Here is a 22747-nt window from a genome sequence, read left to right on the forward strand (position 1 = left end):
GTCCTTCACTATCTCCGGGATTTTGCTCAAACTCACGTCCATGATGTGATGCCATCCAACCATGTCATCCTCTGTCGTCCCTTCTCCTCCCGCCTTCAGTCTTCCAGCATCAGGATCTTTTCCAATGAGTCAGCTCTTCTAATAAATATTCAGGGTTGATTTCCTTTAGGATTGACTGGTTTGACCTCCTTGCAGTCCAAGTGACTCTCAAGAGTCTTCTCCAGCACCACAGTTTGAAAGCATCAATTCTTCAGTGCTCAGGCTTCTTTACACTTCAACTCTCAACATGAATACTGGAAAAATCATAGCTTTGACTAGATGGACCTTTGTCAGGAAAGTGATTTCTGCCCACTTAACTGTGAAAAAGATTTTTGCTGGTGACATTAAAGAAGACACTGAGGACATCACCTAAGAGATGATTTTGAACAGTATGGGAAAGCTGAAGTGATTGAAATGGTGACTGACTGAGGCAGTGGCAAAATAAGAGGCTTTGCTTTCATAGCCTTTGATGACCATGACTCCATAGACAAGATAAGACTCCGTAGACAAGGTTCAGAAATACCACATTGTGAATGGCCACAACTGTGCGGTAAGGAGAGCCCTACTTAAGCAAGAGTGGGCTAGTATGTCATCCAGCCAAAGAGGTTGAAGTGGTTCTGGGAACTTCGGCGGTGGCCGTGGAGGTGGCTTTGGTGGGAATGACAACTTTGGTTGTGGAGAAACTTCGGCGGTCGAGGCGGCTTTGGTGGCAGTGGAGGTGGCTATGATGATGGATTGGGTAATGATGGAAGCAATTTTGGAGGCGGCGGAAGCTACAGTGATTTTGGTAATGACGACAATCGATCTTCAAATTTCAGACCCATGGGCAGAGGAAATCTTGGAGGCCCTTATGGTGGTGGAGGCCAATACTTTGCCAAACCACGAAGCCAAGGTATTTATGGCACTTCCAGCAGCTGCAGTAGATATAGCAGTGGCAGGAGGTTTTAATTACTGTCAGGAGACAAAGCTTAGCAGGAAAGGGGATTCAGAGTAGTGACAGGGAAGCTACAGATTACAACAGGTTTGTGAATTCAGCCAAACACAATGGTGGCAGAGCCCGCAAAGAAGAAATGCTTTAGAGTATGCCCATGAGTATGGGCAAAAAACTCAAGGACCGTGTTTGTGATTAGTTGTATAACTGATTATTTTAGCTTCTGTTCTGTGGAAGGTGTAAGGCAATTCCAATAAAGGACTGTAAACTCTGATATTTTCTCATCTGTTCAGTGAGGTGTGGTGCACAGGTGAGCTTAGACCTGACGAAGCCTCAGGAATGGCAGAGATTTGAGAGTAGAAATTAGGCCCTAACCTTCTTTTCTGTTCCTTTGTTTACACTACCATTTTAGAAAAATATTTCTATTTTTAGAAATATTTTTGAGTCTTAGTTGCAGCGCATGAGATCTTTAACTGTAGCATGTAGGACCTAGTTGCCTGACCAGGGATCGAACTCGGGTATCCTGCATTCAGAGTGTGGACTCAGCAACTGTACCAGCACAGAAGTCCCTGGTGGTCTTATTTCCTTGCCTCTGAAATACTTCCACATTGGCTTTCATAAGCCTGCCCAGAAAAACTTAACTGGCAGGGTTTTATGATTCTGTTCTATTGAAACAATACCCCTTCTTCAGAGCATAAACTAAAAAGACGGCAAATGCCAATTTTTAAAGTTTTCTGGGCCAATTACATTAGAAATTACTTTTAACAAGTTCAAAGACATTCAGATCATCTTCATCACTGAAGACCCCCTCGTGGAGGGCAAGGCCAGAGGCGGGCAGAGAGAGTGGTGGTACTTGGGGCACACGCATTTATTAGCAAACACAGGTGAAGTGCTGTGGGTGATCTGGATGAAACGTGAATTGTTCGATTCGAACAAAAATGAGTGAGATCTGGGTGAACTCTGTGCGGTCTCGTTGAAAGGGTGCTTGAGAATAAGAACAACCTGGGATGCAGAAGGACAGCTGACCACAAGTACTGCAGGGGAAGAGCATCAGAAATTTCTATTTTCTTGCTATTTTGCAAGCTGTTATCAAGTGTATGTGCTTACAGGAACAGTTGGTATCTGTTCAAAATACCTGGAGGCTGCCTGGTTCCACAAAACTGATGCCAGTGTGGCAATATCATGGAATAGTTTAAATAAACTCTCAACTATACTATATATAATCCTTATTATGACCACCACAATGTCCCAGTGGTTACAAAAAGGAGAAAATGATACAATATACAAATGATGGTGAACACCATCTCAAATTATTTGAGATTTAAAGCTAGTCAGAAAACGGATTACTAGAGATGTCATCTCCGCATGTCCCCAAATGCTTTAAGGTGGCTGTCTTTTACCTACGACTTTAAATAAGGTGGGACAGGTTAATGTTGGTTGCACAGTAACGCTTAACTAATTACACAAGCTGAAGACATTAAAAACTGCTCAGTTTTATTAATTAACATATATTAAGAACACACATACTCTAAATCAAGTCTTTCAAAATCCACAGTATGATCCTATATCAAAAGATTATGAACTTTCAAAAACACTCTTGTTCTTCTGATATAAGGAGCTGAAAATTAGGATCTCCATAGTTTACAAAATTCATGTAATCATTTAGTAAACAAGAATGTAAATTAATTTTATGAGCTTTAGTGAAAAGTTGCCTGTACTTTTCTTGGATATCCATGAAGATGTCTTAATTTCAGTCACATCGAGTAATATTCATGACTTATGGCTATTGCTATTATTAAATACTTGACATTTTTAATGAACTACAATCTTTTTATCATTTTAAAAGACTAGCACAGCTGTTTAAAATTTAGAATGGCCCCCTGCCTTACTTTAAGACCAAGACTGTCCCTGAACACTTACCTATGGTGACAAAGAAGAATGTTTTACTTCAATGACTAACAGCATCTCCATTTAGATTTTCATTGTACATTTTACATTTCAGGGTTCTTAGTCTTCAATGGAAAAGTAGATATAAATGATTCCCACCTAATATGAGGGCTTCTCTTATCTTTGAGGCAGCAATAATCAAAACCATGAGTTCACACTAGAAACTGTCTTCAGATCAGACCAGATCAGATCAGTCGCTCAGTCGTCTTCGACTCTTTGCGACCCCATGAATCCCAGCACGCCAGGCCTCCCTGTCCATCACCAACTCCCGGAGTTCACTCAGACTCACGTCCATCGAGTCAATGATGCCATCCAGACATCTCATCCTCTGTTGTCCGCTTCTCCTCTTGCCCCCAATCCCTCCCAGCATCAGAGTCTTTTCCAATGAGTCAACACTTTGCACGAGGTGGCCAAAGTACTGGAGTTTCAGCTTTAGCATCATTCCTTCCAAAGAAAACCCAGGGCTGATCTCCTTCAGAATGGACTGGTTGGATCTCCTTGCAGTCCAAGGGACTCTCAAGAGTCTTCTCCAACACCACAGTTCAAGAGCATCAATTCTTCAGCGCTCAGCCTTCTTCACAGTCCAACTCTCACATCGATACATGACCACAGGAAAAACCATAGCCTTGACTAGACGAACCTTTGTTGGCAAAGTCATGTCTCTGCTTTTGAATATGCTATCTAGGTTGGTCATAACTTTCCTTCCAAGGAGTAAGCGTCTTTTAATTTCATGGCTGCAGTCACCATCTGCAGTGATTTTGGAGCCCGGAAAAATAAAGTCTGACACTGTTTCCACTGTTTCCCCATCTCTTTCCCATGAAGTGATGGGACCGGATGCCATGATATTCGTTTTCTGAATGTTGAGCTTTAAGCCAACTTTTTCACTCTCCTCTTTCACTTTCATCAAGAGGCTTTTGAGTTCCTCTTCACTTTCTGCCATAAGGGTGGTGTCATCTGCATATCTGAGGTTATTGATATTTCTCCCAGCAATCTTGATTCCAGCTTGTGTTTCTTCCAGTCCAGCGTTTCTCATGATGTACTCTGCATATAAGTTAAATAAACAGGGTGACAATATACAGCCTTGACGTACTCCTTTTCCTATTTGGAACCAGTGTGTTGTTCCATGTCCAGTTCTAACTGTTGCTTCCTGACCTGCATACAAATTTCTCAAGAGGCAGATCAGGTGTTCTGGTATTCCCATCTCTTTCAGAATTTTCCACAGTTTATTGTGATCAACACAGTCAAAGTCTTTGGCATAGTCAATAAAGCAGAAATAGATGTTTTTCTGGAACTCTCTTGCTTTTTCCATGATCCAGCAGATGTTGGCAATTTGATCTCTGGTTCCTCTGCCTTTTCTAAAACCATCTTGAACATCAGGAAGTTCACAGTTCACATATTGCTGAAGCCTGGCTTGGAGAATTTTGAGCATTACTTTACTAGCATGTGAGATGAGTGCAATTGTGCGGTAGTTTGAGCATTCTTTGGCATTGCCTTTCTTTGGGATTGGAATGAAAACTGACCTTTTCCAGTCCTGTGGCCACTGTGGAGTTTTCCAAATGTGCTGGCATATTGAGTGCAGCACTTTCACAGCATCATCTTTCAGGATTTGGAATAGCTCAACTGGAATTCTATCACCTCCACTAGCTTTGTTCGTAGTGATGCTTTCTAAGGCCCACTTGACTTCACATTCCAGGATGTCTGGCTCTAGGTCAGTGATCACACCATCGTGATTATCTGGGTCGTGAAGATCTTTTTTGTACAGTTCTTCTGTGTATTCTTGCCATCTCTTCTTAATATCTTCTGCTTCTGTTAGGTCCATATCATTTCTGTCCTTTATCGAGCCAATCTTTGCATGAAATATTCCTTTGGTATCTCTGATTTTCTTGAAGAGATCTCTAGTCTTTCCCATTCTGTTGTTTTCCTCTATTTCTTTGCATTGATCGCTGAGGAAGGCTTTCTTTTCTCTTCTTGCTATTCTTTGGAACTCTGCATTCGGATGTTTATATCTTTCCTTTTCTCCTTCGCTTATTGCTTCTCTTCTTTTCACAGCTATTTGTAAGGCCTCCCCAGACAGCCATTTTGCTTTTTTGCATTTCTTTTGTATGGGAATGGTCTTGATCCCTGTCTCCTGTACAATGTCACGAACCTCATTCCATAGTTCATCAGGCACTCTATCTATCAGATCTAGGCCCTTAAATCTATTTCTCACTTCCACTGTATAATCATAAGGGATTTGATTTAGGTCATACCTGAATGGTCTAGTGTTTTTGCCTACTTTCTTCAATTTAAGTCTGAATTTGGCAATAAGGAGTTCATGGTCTGAGCCACAGCATGTAATAAATTGAGAGTCAAATTATATTAAATTTCATTTTCATATAATAATAAGGAAAAATGATACTAATTATACTTCCAAACATCTCTCATCTTAATCCTGTGGTCCATATTAACAAATAGTTTTTCTAAGCATTTTAACTTTGGATTAGTCTCTTAATATCCTGATTTAAAGTAATACCAGGAAACATTTTTTCTTAATTAATTTTTTTATTGAAGGATAACTGATTTACAGAATTTTGTTGTTTTCTGTCAGACTTCAACATGAGTTAGCCATAGGTATACATACATCCCCTCCCTTTTGAAACTCCCTCCCATCTCCCTCCACATGCCACCCCTCTAGGTTGATACAGAGTACCTGCTGGAGTTTCCTGAGCCATACAGCAAATTCCCGTTGGCTATCTATTTTACATATGGTAATGTAAGTTTCCACATTACTCTTTCCATACACTTCACCCTCTCCTCCCCTCTCCCCATGTCCATAAATCTATTCTTTATGTCTGTTTCTCCATTGCTGCCCTTTAGATTCTTCAGTACCATTTTTCTAGATTCCATATATATATGTGTTAGAATACAATATTTATCTTTCTCTTTCTGACTTTCACTCTGTATAATAGGTTCTAGGTTCATCTACCTCATTAGAAATGACTCAACGGTGTTCTTTTTTAATGCTGAGAAATATTCCATTGTGTATACGTACAACTTCTTTATCCATTCATCTGTTGATGGACATCTAAGTTACTTCCATGTTCTAGCTATTGTAAATTGTGCTACAGTGTACAATGGGATACATGTGTATTTTTCAATTTTGGTTTCCTCAGGGTATATGCCTAGGAGTGGGATTGCTGGGTGATATGGTGGTTTTCCTTCCAAGGAGTAAGTGTCTTTTAATTTCATGGCTATAGCCACCATCTGCAGTGATTTTGGAGCCCAAAAAGATAAAGTCTGACACTGTTTCCACTGTTTCCCCATCCATTTCCCATGAAGTGATGGGACCAGATGCCATGATCTTCGTTTTCTGAATGTTGAGCTTTAAGCCAACTTTTTTCACTCTCCTCTTTCACTTTCATCAAGAGGCTTTTGAGTTCCTCTTCACTTTCTGCCATAAGGGTGGTGTCATCTGCATATCTGAGGTTATTGATATTTCTCCCGGCAATCTTGATTCCAGCTTGTGTTTCTTCCAGCCCAGCATTTCTCATGATGTACTCTGCATATGAGTTAAATAAGCAGGGTGACAATATACAGCCTTGACATACTCCTTTTCCTATTTGGAACCAGTCTGTTGTTCCATGTCCTGGTATGGATGTGAGAGTTGGACTGTGAAGAAGTCTGAGAGCTGAAGAATTGATGCTTTTGAACTGTGGTGTTGGAGAAGACTCTTGAGAGTCCCTTGGACTGCAAGGAGATCCAACCAGTCCATTCTACAGGAGATCAGCCCTGGGTGTTCTTTGGAAGGAATGATGCTAAAGCTGAAACTCCAGTACTTTGGCCACCTCATGCGAAGAGTTGATTCATTGGAAAAGACTCTGATGCTGGGAGGGATTGGGGGCAAGAGGAAAAGGGGACAACTGCCGGGAGCCGGCATATTGCATATTGAGTGAGGATCTGTAATAGCTCAACTGGAATTCTATCACTGCCTGGAGCCAGCGTGAGGAACTCCGCCCATGACAAAGGTCATGAGGAAGGAGGCTCGGCATACGCAAAGGCGGGATCGAGCCTCAGGAGTCCCCCTGGAAATTCTTGAGCATCTACCCCCAAAACCAGAGTCTGCCTACTTTCTGCTTTGTGCTTTCACCTACACCTCTGACTTTACGGGGGGCTGTCTCCCACTACCTCTCTCTGAAAAAAGAGTTAGCTTACAGCTCCAGTTAATAATTCCTGGGTGTGACAGTGTTTAACCTACAAACTCCTTTGGAAATCCTCTAGCCTGCCTGAATAGGTTTGTCTGGCCACATGTGATTGCTCACAGCCTCCCAACTGTGAGAGGCACGAGATGCTTTAAACCTTCTAAAAACAGGTTCCTTAGAAAAGTTAGAAAATTATTAGTATAAGTATAATGGGCTGATTAGAAATCATATTGGTGAAGGGTTTTTCATTTGTTGAGCCAATGTTTACTGCTAAGTCTCCACATCCCCTGCCCTTATATACATTAATGAATATATAGAAGAAATAAGTATTAACCTTTGATATAAATCACGTTAGACCTTAGGCTAAGTAAATTCTTTCCTTAACTATACCCTCACCCTATAGGAATGTAACTTTATTTGGGTGGCGTCTGTTTTAAGAATAATCACCCCTGGAGAAATAAGTGTCCTGGTTGACTGACCGCTGTCACAAGGAGAGGGTCGTAAATTGTCAGCAGGCCCCCCGGCCAGAAGATGATGTAACACCCCTAAGACCTCTGTATACATTTGTATGAAGCACCTGACTTTGATAAAAGTCAGGACTGCTGACCCCGCGTGACTTTTGCATAACACCTCAGTGTATAAAAGTAGACCATGGAAAATAAAGAATTGGGATCAGTTTCTCGAAATACTGGTCTCCCCATGTCTCTCTCTCTCTCTCACTCTGGTTGAGTCTCCATCTGGAGCGCGGAACCCACCATGCTTACTAATTATGCCTGGGCTTCTAAGATCCGACCGGGGAGGCCTCAGTGTCTCCTCTCCTTCGGGAGAACGGAAGGACGCCTGCGGCCTACGTAAGTGGTGCAAGCTTCTTGTCTTGAAGTTTTATTGGTCCCCCGCGTAAACCAAGCTACTCAGCCTCTTTTCTCCACTGAATTTTCCTACTGAGCTATCCTTATTCTATTCCTTAATTAACGTTTAATTAAGCAGTTGTTCCCTGACCCTCGCCTAGCCGTCTCTCCTTCGAATACCCTGGATCAGCTGGGGCTGGTCCCCGGCAGACAACAGAGGATGAGATGGCTGGATGGCATCACCGACTCGATGGACGTGAGTTTGAGTGAACTCCGGGAGTTGGTGATGGACAGGGAGGCCTGGCATGCTGCGATTCATGGGGTCACAAAGAGTAGGACACGACTGAGCGACTGAACTGAACTGATGGTGGTTTTAGTCCTAGTTTTTTAAAGAATCTCCATACCATCTTCCACAGTGGCTATATCAATTTACATTCCCACCAACAGTGCAAGAGCCTTCTCCACACCCTTTCCAGCATTTATTGATTTTTAGACTTTTTGATGATAGCCATTCTGACTGGTGTGAGGTGATATCTCATTGTAGTTTTGATTTGCATTTCTCTAAATGGATGGCATCACTGACTCGATGGACATGAGTTTGAGTGAACTCCAGGAGTTGGTGATGGACAGGGAGACCTGGTGTGCTGTGATTCATGGGGTCGCAAAGAGTCGGACACAACTGAGCGACTGAACTGAACTGAATAATGAGCAATGTTGAGCATCTTTGCATGTGTTTGTTAGCCATCTGTATGTCTTCTTTGGAGAAATGTGTGTTTAGGTCTTTTTCCCACTTTTTGATTGGGTTGTTAGTTTTTCTGGTGTTGAGTTTTATGAGTTGCTTGCATTTTTTGGAAATTAATCCTTTTTCAGTTGTTTCATTTACTATTATTTTCTTCCATTCTGAGGGTTGTCTTTTCACCTTGCTTATGGTTTACTTTGCTGTGTACAAGTTTTTAAGTTTAATCGGGTCCCACTTGTTTACTTTGGTTTTTATTTCTGTTACTCTAGGAGGTGGGTCATAGAGGATCTTGCTTTGATTTATGTCTTTGAGTATTCTACCTATATTTTCCTCTAAGAGTTTTATAGTTTCTGGTCTTACATTTAAGTCTTTAATCAATTTGGAGTTTATCTTTGTGTATGGTATTAGAAAGTGTTCTAATTTCATTTTTTTTACATGTAGCTGTCCAGTATTCCCAGCACCATTTAGTGAAAAGATTGTCTTTGCCCCATTGCATATTCTTGCCCTTTTTGTCAAAAATAAGGTACCCATAGGTGCATGGGTTTATTTCTGGGCTTTCTATCTTGTTCCATTGGTCTATATTTCTGTTTTTGTGCCAGTACCATACTATCTTGATGACTGTACCCTTGTAGTATAAACTGAAGTCAGGAAGGTTGATTCCTTCAGCTCCATTCTTCTTTCTCAAGACTGCTTTGGCTATTCAGGGTCTTTTGTGTTTCCATATGAAATATAAAATTTTTTGTTCTAGTTGTGTGAAAAATACCATTGCTAATTTGATAGGGATCACATTGAATTTGTAGATTGCATTTGATAGTATAGTCATTTTCACAATATTGATTCTTCCTACCCAGGAACATGTAATATTTCTCCATCTGTTTACATCATCTTTGATTTCTTTCATTAGTGTCTTATGGTTTTCTATGTACAGTTCTTTTGTCTCCTTAGGTAAGTTTATTCCTAGATATTTCCCTTTGTTGCAGTGGTGAATGGGATTGATTTCTTAATTTCTCTTTCTGATTTTTCATTGTTAGTATATAGAAATGCAAGTGATTTCTGTGTATTGATTTTGTATCCTGCAACTTTGCCAAATTCACTGATTAGCTCTAGTAATTTTATATCTTTAGGGTTTTCCATGTACAGTATCTTGTCATCTGCAAACAGTGAGATCTTTAATTCTTTTCCAATCTGGATTCATTTCTTTTTCTTCTCTGATTGCTGTAGCTAGGACTTCCAGAATTGTTCCTGATCTTAGGGGGAATGCGTTCAATTTTTCACCATGGAGAATAATGTTTGCTGTAGGTTTATCATATATGTTGATGCAGATTCCTTCTATGCCCATTTTTTTTAAGAATTTTAATCATAAATGGATGCTGAATTTTGTCAAAGACCTTTTCTGCATCTATTGAGATTATCATATGGTTTTTATCTTTCAATTTGTTAATATGGTGTATCACATTGATTGATTTGCATATATTGAAGAATACTTGCATCCCTGGAATAAACCCAACTTGATTGGGTGTATGAGCTTTTTGATGTGTTGCTGAATTCTGTTTGCTAAAATTTTGTTGAGGATTTTTGCATCTATGTTCATCAGTGATATTGGCCTGTAGTATTCTTTTTTGTGTGTTGTCTTTTTCTGGTTTTGGTATCAAGGTGATGGTGGCCTTGTAGAATGAGTTTGGAAGTGTTCCTTCCTCTGCAATTTTTGAAAGGGTTTTAGAAGGATAGGCATTAGCTCTTCTCTAAATGTTTGGCAGAATTCTCCTGGGAAGTCATCTGGTCCTGGGCTTGTTTTTTAGGAGATTTTTGATCACAGTTTCAATATCAGTGCTTGTAATTGGGTTGTTCATAATTTCTATATTTTCCTGGTTCAGTCTTTGAATATTGAACTTTTCTAATAATCTGTCCATTTCTTCAAGGTTATCCATTTTATTGCCATATAGTTGTTCATAATAGTCTCTTATAATTCTTTGTATTTCTGTATTGTCTGATGTAATCTCTTCTTTTTCATTTCTAATTTTGTTGATTTGACCCTTCTTTTTTTCTTGATGAGTCTGGCCAAAGGTTTGTCAGTTTTGTTTATCTTCTCAAGGAATCAGCTTTTAGTTTTATTAATCTTTACTATTGTTTTTTCATTTCTTTTTCATTTATTTCTGCTCTGATCTTTATGATTTCTTTCCTTCTACTAATTTTCTGTTCTTCTTTTTCCAGTTGCTTTAGGTTGTTTAAAGTTAGGTTGTCTATTCGATGTTTTTCTTGTTTCTTAAGGTAGGATTGTATTGCTATAAACTTCTCTCTTAGAACTGCTTTTGCTGCACCCCATAGGTTTTGAGTTGTCATGTTCTTATTGTCGTTTGTTTCTAGAAATTTTTTTATTTCCTTTTTGATTTCTTCAGTAACCTGTTGGTTATTTGGAAACATATTGTTTAATCTCCATGTGTTTGTGTTTCTTACAGTTTTTTCTTGTAATTGATATCTATCCTCATAGTGTTGTAGTCAGAATAGATGCTTGATACAATTTCAATTTTCTTAAATTTACTGAGGTTTGACTTGTGACCCAAGATGTGGTCTATCGTGGAGAATATTCTATGTGCACTTGAGAAGAAGGTGTATTCTTCTGCATTTGGATGGAATGTTCTGAAAATAGCAATGAGATCCATCTCATCTAGTGTATCATTTAAGACTTGTGTTTCCTTATTAATTTTCTGTTTTGATGATCTGTCCATTGGTGTGAATGGGGTGTTAAAGTCTCCTACTATTATTGTGTTACTGTCAATTTCTCCTTTTATATCTGTTAGTGTTTGTCTTATGTATTGAGGTGCTCCTCTGTTGGGTGCATAGATATTTACAACTGTTGTCTTCCTCTTGGACTGATCCCTTGATCATTATGTAGTGTCCTTCCTTATCTCTTGTAATATTCTTTATTTTAAGGTCTATTTTGTCTGATATGAGGATTGCTACTCCAGCTTTCTTTAGCTTCCCATTAGCATGGAATATATTTTCCATCCTCTCACTTTCATTCTAAATGTGTCTTCAGGTCTGAAGTGGGTTTCTTGTAGACAGCATATATATGTGTCTTATTTTTTAATCCATTCAGCCAGCCTATGTCTTTTGGTTGGAGCATTTAATCCATTTACATTTAAAGTAATTATTGATTATATGTTCCTATACTGATATATATGTTCCTATTTATTTCTTATATAGTCAAGAAATATAAGAGAAGAAAAAAGATCTACAAAATCAACCCCAAACAATTAAGAAAATGGCAATAGGAACATATATATCAATACCAGAAAAGGGTTATTGACTGAATGCTATCTACTATGATTTTTCTGATATTTATTTAGACCTTATTTTCTTAAATACTTTTCTATACTTTTTAGATCATTAATTGTTCTTCCCCGTATGAACTACCTAGCATTTCCTGATGTGTATGTTTAGGACAAAACTCTTTCATCACTCATTACATTTGTAGGGTCTCTCCCCAGCATACACTGATGCCGAGTGAGGTGATGGCTCACTTCAAGGCTTTGTCACATTATTTACATTTGTATGAATCCACTTAAGGTTTGAGTGGCAATTAAAGGCCTTCCACATTCTGTACATTAGTAAGGCTTCTTTCCAGTGTGAATTCATTGATGAACAAGGTACGAATGCCTGTTAAAGGCTTTGCCACATTTTGTACATTTGTAAGGTTTCTCTCTAGTATGAATTCTCTGATGTTTAGTAATATTTGAGTAACAGTTGAAGGCTTTGTCACATTCTTTACATTTGTAAGGCTTCTCTCCAGTATGAATTCACTGTTGCTGAGCAAGAAAAGAACTCCAGTTAAAGGCTTTGCCACATTCTGTACAGTTGTAAGGTTTCCCTTCAGTATGAATTTTCCAATGTCTCTTTAGACTTGATGATTTGTTAAAGACTTTCCCACATGTATTACACTTGGAGTGTTCTTTCCTAGTATGACTTTCCTGATGCCATTTTGAAGACAGGTTGAGGACTCCACCACATTCACTAAATGTGCAATTTTTCTCTCCAACGTGCATGCTCTCCTGTGTAATAAGCTTTGAATTTTGATAAAGTATATTATTACATTAATTCCTTTTACGATGGTTCTCTGAGCATTTTCTCTGATACTTCATGAGACCAGAGTCTTGGTCAAAGTGATTCCCAGATGCAAGGCTTGGGTAGATTCTGGTTCCATCATAAATACTGTTGTAATGATTGAAGATGGAGCTGTTGCTTAAGGCCTCACTCGTTGGATTACACATGGAAGGTTGTTCCATGTTATAATATCCATTGAATGATGGTGGCTGGATAAAGACTTTCTCATTATTACCAACATTATAGACATTGGAATAGGGAGAAAATGTTTGTTGGTGGGAAAATAATGAGCCCTCACTAAAGGATCTCTCAAATTGATCATAGCAAGATTTTCTTCCTTCATTTTCAAATCTCTGGCTTCCAGACATGTATGACTGACTGTTTAATTCAAACCTATATTCATACTGGTTTGAGTAATTATTTGTAGCATAGGCTAGATGATTTTCCATTTTTCCAAAATTCATTCAGAGAATATACATATATTTTTTAATGATGTGGGTCTTACAAAAACTTATTTTTCTGCCAAAATTATTGACTTCCAATGAATTTTTTCCCAATTTGATGTATATCCTCAATTTCTTTTGGCAATCATGTTTTCATTATGAGTAACTGTCCCAATTGGTTACATCCAAAATAACATCCTTTTGGCCCTTCACAGGCCCTCTTACATTCCCATTATTTCATTAAGTGTAAATTTCCAAGCCAAGAGGTCTCAGAATTTCCCAGCACATTACACATGAATTTCCTATGCATGGCTTCTTTGGGAACAAACATTGAATGTCATGAGAAGATATCACTGAAAGATAACAAATAACCAAGATCCCATTTAGTACTTTGAGTGAATATCCTTTACAATTGTATGCAATATTGACAAACCCTTAGCCAGATTAAGAAGCGATGAGATGCAACTAAAATGAGAAATAAAAGGAAAGACATAATAATTGATACCATAGAGCTAAAAGTAATTATATCATGCTACTCTGAACAATACTACAACAAAAAATTGAAGACCTCAAAAAAAAAAAAAGATTGAATTTCTGGAAACAGAACCCCTTAGGTATTAGCATGAATGAATTAAAAATTACAAAATACCTATGACTATTAAATAGACTAAAAGAGTAACAAAAAAAAACAAAAAACAAAAAACCTGGAGTAGATGAATTAACTGGATTACTCCAGCAACACTAAGAAAAATTAGCATCAATTTTCCATAAGGGATCAATATGTGCACATGGCTATTTTTAAAATGGATAAGCAACAAGGGCCTACTGTATAGCACAGGGAACTCTGTTCAACACTGTGTGACAGCTGGGATGGGATGGAAGTTTGGGGGAGAATTCATACCTACCTATGTTGGCTGAGTCCCTTTGTTGTTCATCTTAAACTATCTCATTTTTGTTAGTTGGCTACATTCCAATGTTAAATAAAAAGTTAAAGAGAAGTTTAAAAAAATGAATTCTGTGAGTCAATAGATATATTAAATGGTTTTACAATTGGGGCATATACACTTAAAATGTCTAATGTTCATTAGTATTATTTTTTTCAATTCCATACATATGCATTAATATATATTTGTTTGTCTTTTTCTGAGTTACTTTACTCCATGACAATCTCAAGGAGTGGAATGGGCATGGGAGGGAGGCTCAAGTGGGAATGAAGATATATATATATATATATAAAACTATGATTGATTTGTGTTGATGTATGGCAGAGATCATCACAACATTGTAAAGCAATTTCCTCCAATCTAAAACAAAGAAGGGAAACGTAATTTTAAAAAATGTCTACTGTTCATTCATATGAAGTAAAACAAAATTGGGAGGTAGAAATTGAGGATAACACTTTATGACTTTAGGGAGGTACTTTACATTCTTATGAAATGACTGAGTCTGAACTTTGGAGACTCATGTTTGAAATTTCAATCAGAAATTAGAATGCAGGAAATATATATCTGTTTCCAGTATTTCTGGGATTTTGTCAGCTAATTTCAGTATCTCCAGGACTCTCCTCACACCTGTCTGACATGAGGCTGACACAGAACTTTAACAGGGTTTAACACAGAGTTTGTCAGAACTGTTAGCAGCATTTCCTAGGTCCTCCAAAGCAGTGGAAGAGTAACCAGATTATGCAGGTCCTCACAGACCAGTGAATGTGAGGGAAAACCACTGGAGCTGAAGAAGAACACATGTAGGTTTAAGAGCCTAAGGGTTAGGCTGGAGAATTCCCCCTATGACAACAGAAATAAACTCAAGTTTCTCAAAGATCATTCTAATGAAGCAGATTTTCCCAAACCAAATTTTTAGCCTGGTTTCCTCTGTGATATTTAGACCTCTCACCTGTGTGATCTGCTTCATTCATTCACACCTAGCCCAGGGATTCTTCCTTTACTCCACAAAGAGGACTGTTCATTAGAAAAATAAACATAATTAGGAGTTTGGGATTAACATATACACTGTGCATGTGCGTGCAAGGTTGCGTCAGTCTTGTCCGACCATAGCCCATGAGGCTCCTCTGTCCATGGGATTCTCCAGGCAAGAATACTGGAGTAGGTTGCCATACCCTCCCCCAGGGGATCTTCCCAACCCAGGGATCGAACCTGCCTCTCTTATGTCTACTTGCACTGGCAGGTATGTTCTTTACTGCTAGTGCCGCCTGGGAAGCCCATATATACTGTAGTATATATAAAATCGATAATCGATGAATGCCAACTGTGTAGCACAGGGAACTATACTCAATATCTTCCAATAACATGTAAGGGAAGAGAATCTGATTTGACTGATGAAAACGTCTGGTTACAAAACTGGGTATCTCTACTGAACACAGTTGCCTGTTCATATTTCAAAGCCAACTAAAAACAAAGAGAACTGGAAGAAATGAGCTTCCGGGCTGCAGCGGTGGAACGGGTGGAGGCAGCCGGTTTCGTAACCGTCGCTCCTTCTGGCTGACTCTCGGGCTGCGAGGCCTGGGTCGGGTCGGGCCGCGCCGTGCGGGGCCGCTTGGAGTGGAGGCCGCCTGGGAGCGGGCGGGCTGGAGGGGCCAGGTACATGTGAAGATTTCTTGGCAGTTCAGTGTGGAAACCATTGATCACCTTGTCTTCATTCTGCTTGTTCTGTGTTGACAAGGGAGCGTGCCCAAATGAGCAAGGTATCTCAGCAGAACAGCACTCCGGGCGTGAACGGAATAAGTGTCATCCATACTCAGGCCCATGCCAGCGGCTTACAGCAGGTTCCTCAGCTGGTGCCCGCCGGCCCTGGGGGCGGAGGCAAAGCTGTGCCTCCCAACAAGCAGAGCAAAAAGAGCTCACCCATGGATCGCAACAGTGACGAGTATCGACAGCGCAGGGAGAGGAACAACATGGCTGTGAAAAAGAGTCGGTTGAAAAGCAAGCAGAAAGCGCAGGATACGCTGCAGAGAGTCATTCAGCTCAAGGAAGAGAATGAACGGTTGGAAGCAAAAATTAAATTGCTGACTAAGGAATTAAGTGTACTGAAAGATTTGTTTCTTGAGCACGCACACAACCTCGCAGATAACGTGCAACCCAGTAGCACTGAAAATACGACAAATCCTGATAAGGCAGGACAGTAGAGCTCACCCCTTCCAAACTTCACACCTTGTGGCTTGAACATTTAAGGTGGGACTACCTACACCTCTCATATCAGCGGCTGAACCGCCATTATTCAGAGATCCATTGAAGGTTGTTTTCTAGGGTCAGCCCTGAAGAGCTGATTAGCTAAAAATGTTAGACGTGTAACTTGAATATCTGGTTTTAAATGATAAGGATTTTTGTGGGGATAAAAAACACTTAAAGGTATATGGTGGGGAAAAAAAAAAAAAAAAAAACTGCCCTGGAACCTTGATGTTCTTAATAAATGCTGACTTCCCAAAAAAATGTTTCTTTTTTAGGTTGACAAAAGGAATGGGGAACTGGCAAGTCGTGCGGAAGAGTCTTGGTTTTAATGGATATGGTTAATTGGATGAAAGAAAGCTGAATGCGATCTCTGTTCATCTATTTGTGACTCGTTTCTAAATTATGTATTAAAAATGCTTAGGGCTAATAGAAACCAATCACTTTATAATTTGGAGTGATTTTATGTATAGCATAAACCCTGTTTCAGCATAACTAGTTTTACCCAACAAATACTAGTTTTTTGAATAGTGATGACAAGTTACGTAAAGAAACCCCATTGCATTTTAAAGGCAGTATGCACCCAACTGGCTTAAAAATAGAAATAGCATTTAGGAAGCAAATAGGTTTTTTAAAAGTAAAAGCAAAGCATATTAGAATTACACTCCAATAACCTTTGGGTTATTGGATTGGTATTATTTTGTTAAAATTAAAAAAATCAATGGTTTAGAGAAACTCCGTATCAGTTTTAGCTTCTGCAGATGCTAGTAAGCTTTTTTTTTTTTTACACTATTTGCACAGCCTGGTTAGTAAATCAAAGGATCTTAACAGTTTATGTCCGCCCAAATTGTGGGTTAGGATTTTGAATATTAATTTCAGCAGGTAGTTTCTCTGTTCGCATACATTGCGGTGGGGCTGAGGATTTTGAAAGCAAAAATTTCCTGTGAAGGCTCACTTGTATTTGACCTTAATCAACTGGTTATTAGAAAAATACACTGTCAACTCCATGCCATTTCCCAAAATAATAGCCTAACAAAACTTGAAAGTATAAGGTTTAACAGTTAATTTATTTCACTTAAACACATCTCTTTTTGTATTGTTTTTGTGACATTTCTTAGTTAGTGGGCTCTATTCTTCCAGACTTTTGTACCACTTGTTATTCATTTGTATGCATTTATGTCCCATAAATTATTTTAGCAAGAAAATACTGATAAAACTCAGGATATTGATATTTCTGTTGAGACTAAAAAGTGGCAGTCGCTAGAATGGGAATCTCTAGGATCTGGATTATATCAGTGTTGGTAGTTTTGATTGCCCTTGTTTTTCTTTGAATGCAACTCTAGCTCAAATTTGTTGGAGTCTGTTTTTTTCTTCTTCCAGTGTTTGTTTTTGGATGACCCAGGCTGGTGACAAGAGGCTGAGTCACATCAGACTTAAAGAGTTACCAGCTGTCTTATTTGAATGTGGTCATTTTTAGGCCGCATTGTTGTTTCACACCAAGACCCTGGGACATTGTAACCAGGATGCAATTCAAGTTGCACCCTCAGGTGGATGGAAGAGTGGTATCTGTGCCATTCTGGTCAGCAGCAGACATCACAGTGCCCTGCAGCTCAGCAAAGCCATTAACAAAGGCCAAGAATCCCTTCTGCATGTGACACGAGCCCAGTATTGTCCCATGAGAGCCACCATCCCAGGATGGCTAACTCCTGATAGAGCCAGGAGACAGGATAGGGGTTGCTGTTAGGGTCCAACGTTGGTTACCTTGGTTGGAGTATCGATCAACTTGTAGGTTGATAGAGGAGATGCCCCAGAATCCTGCTGAATCTTCAGTAGCACCTCACTGGGGATGCAGTTAGGTCTCCTGAATCCTCAAGCATCTATAAGAGGTACTACAGACATTTTAATCTCTTTATTTACTAAATAGTATCTTTCAGAAATGAATGTCCACATGGAATTTATCCTTACCTATTATATGAAGTGACCTAATTATCTTGGAAAAGAAGCTTTAGGGAAATCATCAGGAATGTACTCGGTTATTTCAAATAAGAAAATAAGATTGGAACTTTTGGAACAATTGATTCAAACTTTCCTTTTACCTATGCAAATCAGAACTAGCACAAGCAGTCGTGCAGTTTTATGCATAATGTAAAAAAATGTTAACCATGGCCTTGACTGTCTTACTGAAGTGTTTGGGAATGAAAGGTTTTCATTTGATAGGTTTATCAGTATAAAATGGAGGGAACCCAAGTATGGGGAATGGGCAAGTGTAGAGCTTTGGGAATTGTAAAGGACTTGTAACTTTTTTGTTCTGTAGGTTTCGTATGAACCAATAGGATATGACCTGCCTTTGCTGGCAGGTCTAGTGGTCTAGGAATTAGGCTTCAGTGTAAATTTCCAGCTGCCTCTGAGTCTTCTGGGGTGGGTGCTTTCTGACTGGTCCTGGCTGCGGGTGGTGCCAGTGAACAGTGCTTCCTGCTGTCCGGCCCCTTTTAGTTATTGGGGTGTGAGCTCATGCTTTGGACATTCTTACCAAGAAGTAGTAAGATTTTAATAAAATATGACCAGAACTTTGAAATTCAGGTCATGAGTGTGAAATTCTCAAATTTACATAAAGAAGTAGAAGTATGTACACTTTAATGTTTGAGGTTAAAAGGAAGGAAATCATAGCAGCTTTTGATGTTTCTTAATCCCCGTTAGAAGGTTTGAAGCTTTGTACCTGAACAACCCAGTTAAAGCACTAGGAGTGTTTTTGATGCCTTAGAAATAGAAAAGTTTTGTCTGACAAAAGCTAGGAAGGAATAAAGTCCATTCTATAGCTGTTAGATCTGCCTCTCAGGAAAAAGTACTTGTTCTTTTTGTTCCTGGCTTTCCTCAGTTTGTGAGATAACTCTATTTTTTTTAATATAATTTTATTTCTTTCAATGGATTTGAAATAAAAAAAAAACTTTGGAATAAAAAAAAAAAAAGAAATGAGCTTCCACATTAACTGGATTGGCTTATGCACATTCTTCACTAAATCTTTCCAAGACCTTTATTTAAAGACAAAGGCGAAATTACAGGCTTCCCCGGTGGCTCAGTGGTGAAGAATTCGCCTGCCAACACAAGAGACATAGTTCAATCCCTGGTCCAGGAAGATCCCACATGCCATGGAGCAACTGAACCCATGTGCCACAACTACTGAGCCTGCAAGCTAGAGCCTGGGCACTGCAACTGCTGAGCCCACGTGCTACAGCTACTGAAGTCTGCAAGCCCTAGAGCTGCTGCTGCTGCTGCGTTGCTTCAGTCGTGTCCGACTCTGTGTGACCCCATAGATGGCAGCCCACCAGGCTCCCCCGTCCCTGCGATTCTCCAGGCAAGAACACTGGAGTGGGTTGCCATTTCCTTCTCCAAGCCCATGCACCACAACTAGAGAGTACCCCCCCACCAACTGCCTCCTCCCCCCACCCCACAATTGGAGAAAAGCCCTAGCAGCAACAAACAGCCAGCACAGCAATATATACATAAATAAAAAGATAAAGGGCAAATTAGGAACTTCATAGTATGTGAATCTGGCCTCAAAGTATAACTGGATAAATCAGTGTCTGGTGACTGAAACACTAAGGATGACTCTCATTGGATGGATGTTTTGGGGGGAAATGAGGAAATCTGAATCTTGAAAAAAAATCCATTTCATGCAAATTTCAGTCCATACATACCTCCCATATTCTGTATCCCTAATAGTGCATTTAAATAGTAAGACTTTTTTTTTTTTTTTTTTAACCAGTGTAGAGAATAGACTGATTTTTTCTCAGAATTTTTAAGGAATTATGAACCACTAAGGTCATTCTGTTAATATGTGCCTTTTCTTTCTTAATCCTATTCTAAGAGCTGATCTTGTATCCAGATTTAAGGTTAACTCCTCCACTTTCACTGTATTCACTAAGATCCCAACACCCACATCCAACCCGATGGGAATCCTGCATATCAATGCCTTCCCGTGTTGATCTCTCACAAAGGGAATCTTTTCAATAACTGAAAGTTATTAATTCATGGTGAGAATGCTTCATGCACTATAGGAAGTCTGAATGCAGACAATAGTAAAGAAACTCAGGGAAAGAGAAGAGAGCTGATTGTGACTCATAAGAATAAAATAATAATAATAATAATAATAACATAAGTAGCTGAAAATAACCTTGCTAGGCAAGAATATCATAAGTAGAGAATTAAATATTTGTATGTTTTCAATTCAGGGCATTTCAGGAGGAAAAGCAGACACAGTCTCTAACCCGGATCAGATCATTTACCTGAGAAGCTGCCACTTGCTCCTCCCTCTTCCTCCTGCCCTGGGTAGTTTTCTCACCAAGGTTACATGGAGGAATCACATCAGCATCATGAGAATATACCTTCAAAGGCATCAGCCAGCTCCTTTGCCTACTCCCAACACCCTCACAGGCAGAAGGACCTTAAAAATCTGAGAAGACCAACCTCTCTTGTCCTTGGTCTCAGAAAAGATTCAGGAACAATCAGCTCCTATGTGAATTCCCCTCTGTGAGTTGTTCTTTGTTTACATCTCTCCTCTCCTATAGAGGTCCCCAAGTTCTGCTCCCCCAGGGTAAGGGCTGCCTGACATGCCCTTCAAACCCATGTTGAAACAGAACCTACTGCCTCTCCTTGGCCTAAATGGTCTAAACTCCCTCAGGAGCTCAAGGATTTAATGCTGGCCACACCTCAGAATCATCTGGAGCACTTCATCTAAAGAACACTGATGCTCCCACAGGACCAACTGATGGACTCTGTAAGGAGGGCACATGTGATATTACTTATTAATGCTGGTCATGTGATCCTAATGAGAAACCAATAGGAACCACTTAGCCAAATGTTACTCCCACCCCCCCCCCCCACCCTTGAGGCTTTACAAAGTCTCCCTCAGTCGTGTCCAACTCTTTGAGACCTCATGGGCTATAGCCTGTCAGGCTCCTCTGTCCACGGGGATTCTCTAGGCAAAAATACTGGAGTGGGTTGCCATGCCCTAGTCCAGGGGATCTTCCCACCCCTGGGATCAAACCCATGTCTCCCACATTGCAGGTGGATTCTTTACCATCTGAGCCACCAGGGAGACTACAAAGCCCTTTGGGATTGGTTCTTTCCTCTAAGAAGTTAGTCAGCAGGTTGGAGGTGGGGCCATGAAATGGCTCTTTAAAAAGTTCCCTTTTAGTGCTGATGCTCCCTCAAGACCTGTCTCCTTTGCAAAACTTCTTGAACTGCCACTGCATTGTATGTTCATTAGCAGTTTCTGGGCCACATTGTTGTTGATGTTGTCTGTTGTCTTCGCTGCTTTAAGACCCATGTTGGACTCCAATAAAAATGTTGCTCAAATTTGCTTTTTGTCTAACATCATTTCCATAGTCTAAAATAAATAGCAAGTGATGTCATTAGCAAAAAAAATTAAGTGTGAAATGCACATCAAAATGATGTATATAAAATAATAAAAAAGAAAAAAAAATAAAAATAAAAACAAAAAAATTTAAAAAAAAAACAAAAAAAAATAAAAAAAAGAAAAAACAAAACAAAACAAAATGATGTATAACATAACCACGTTTCAGAATGCATTCCAATATCAAATCCCAAAGTTCAACGATGAAAAACTGCAATTACTTTGCACTTCATCTAGAGAAAGCCCCAATCAGCAATGAAGACCCAGCATAAACAAAAATGAATAAATAAATAAGTAAACTATTAAAAATGAGGATATTATATCTTCTCTATATGTTAGTTAGAATTCTTCTCTAAAACAGTCCAGTCATGGACTTTTTTAAAATTATCTTTATTACAAATTTAATCTATTAGTGATGGGTCTGTTCAGATTTCCCTTTCTTCCTCAGTCAGTCCTGGCAGGTTGTTTTCTTGCTTTCTCTGAGAGTTTAAAAATTATATGTAGAAATAATTAGGTATCCTGAAAATTTCCTGAAGTCATTGATTAGCTCTCATAGATTCCTGGTGGAGTCTTCCGGGATTTCTATATACAGCATTTTGTCATCTGCAAGTAGTGACAGTTTTACTTCTTCCCTTCTCATAAGGATTCCATTTATTCCATAGGCTGATTGCTATGCTAGGTCTTTTAACACTGTGTTAACAGAAATGGTGAGGGTGGGCATCTTTACTCTTGTTATTGATCTTAGGGAAAAGTCTCTCAGCGGGTCCTGGATCCATGGAAATGAGGACAGGGTGATGGACTGGATGCTTATGAGGGCGCAGATCAGATCAGATCAGTCGTTCAGTCGTGTCCAACTCTTTGCAACCCCATGAATCGCAGCCCACCAGGCCTCCCTGTCCATCACCAACTCCCGGAGTTCACTGACA

The 22747-nt window shown here is 39.4% G+C and overlaps 1 protein-coding gene and 1 long non-coding RNA gene across 5 annotated transcripts; one reads left to right on the forward strand and one right to left on the reverse strand.

The window, feature by feature from the left end:
* The first annotated feature begins 42 nt into the window (after window positions 1-42).
* On the forward strand, window positions 43-17524 carry LOC129631326 (CCAAT/enhancer-binding protein gamma-like). Of its 4 annotated transcripts, none has more exons than XM_055552270.1 (3): window positions 71-778; window positions 858-931; window positions 15906-16520. In XM_055552270.1, exons 1-3 carry the CDS (start codon window positions 764-766, stop codon window positions 16366-16368), a joined length of 552 nt encoding a protein of 183 aa, XP_055408245.1. In that variant the 5' UTR covers window positions 71-763; the 3' UTR covers window positions 16369-16520. The 4 variants fall into 4 exon arrangements, 3 of the variants coding, with proteins under 3 accessions (XP_055408245.1, XP_055408247.1, XP_055408246.1); XM_055552272.1 differs by having other exon boundaries at window positions 79-589; XR_008703988.1 differs by lacking the exon at window positions 15906-16520 and adding an exon at window positions 16687-17524 and having other exon boundaries at window positions 43-931.
* LOC129631327 (uncharacterized) lies at window positions 9090-21187 on the reverse strand. The gene is made up of 3 exons (XR_008703989.1): window positions 20692-21187; window positions 15120-15184; window positions 9090-13579 (listed from the first exon to the last, which is right to left on the reverse strand). It is a non-coding gene; the product is annotated as an uncharacterized LOC129631327 (long non-coding RNA).
* Between the last annotated feature and the right edge of the window lie 1560 nt (window positions 21188-22747).

The sequence above is a fragment of the Bubalus kerabau genome, chromosome 17, assembly GCF_029407905.1.
Source record: "Bubalus kerabau isolate K-KA32 ecotype Philippines breed swamp buffalo chromosome 17, PCC_UOA_SB_1v2, whole genome shotgun sequence".
Lineage (NCBI taxonomy): Eukaryota > Metazoa > Chordata > Mammalia > Artiodactyla > Bovidae > Bubalus > Bubalus kerabau.

What these genes read in the sequence shown, in the direction of transcription:
- LOC129631326 (XM_055552270.1), top strand. An exon ending in TGCCAAACCACGAAGCCAAG is followed by an intron (nt 932 to 15,905) that starts GTATTTATGGCA and finishes TGTGTTGACAAG; the next exon opens with GGAGCGTGCCCAAATGAGCA.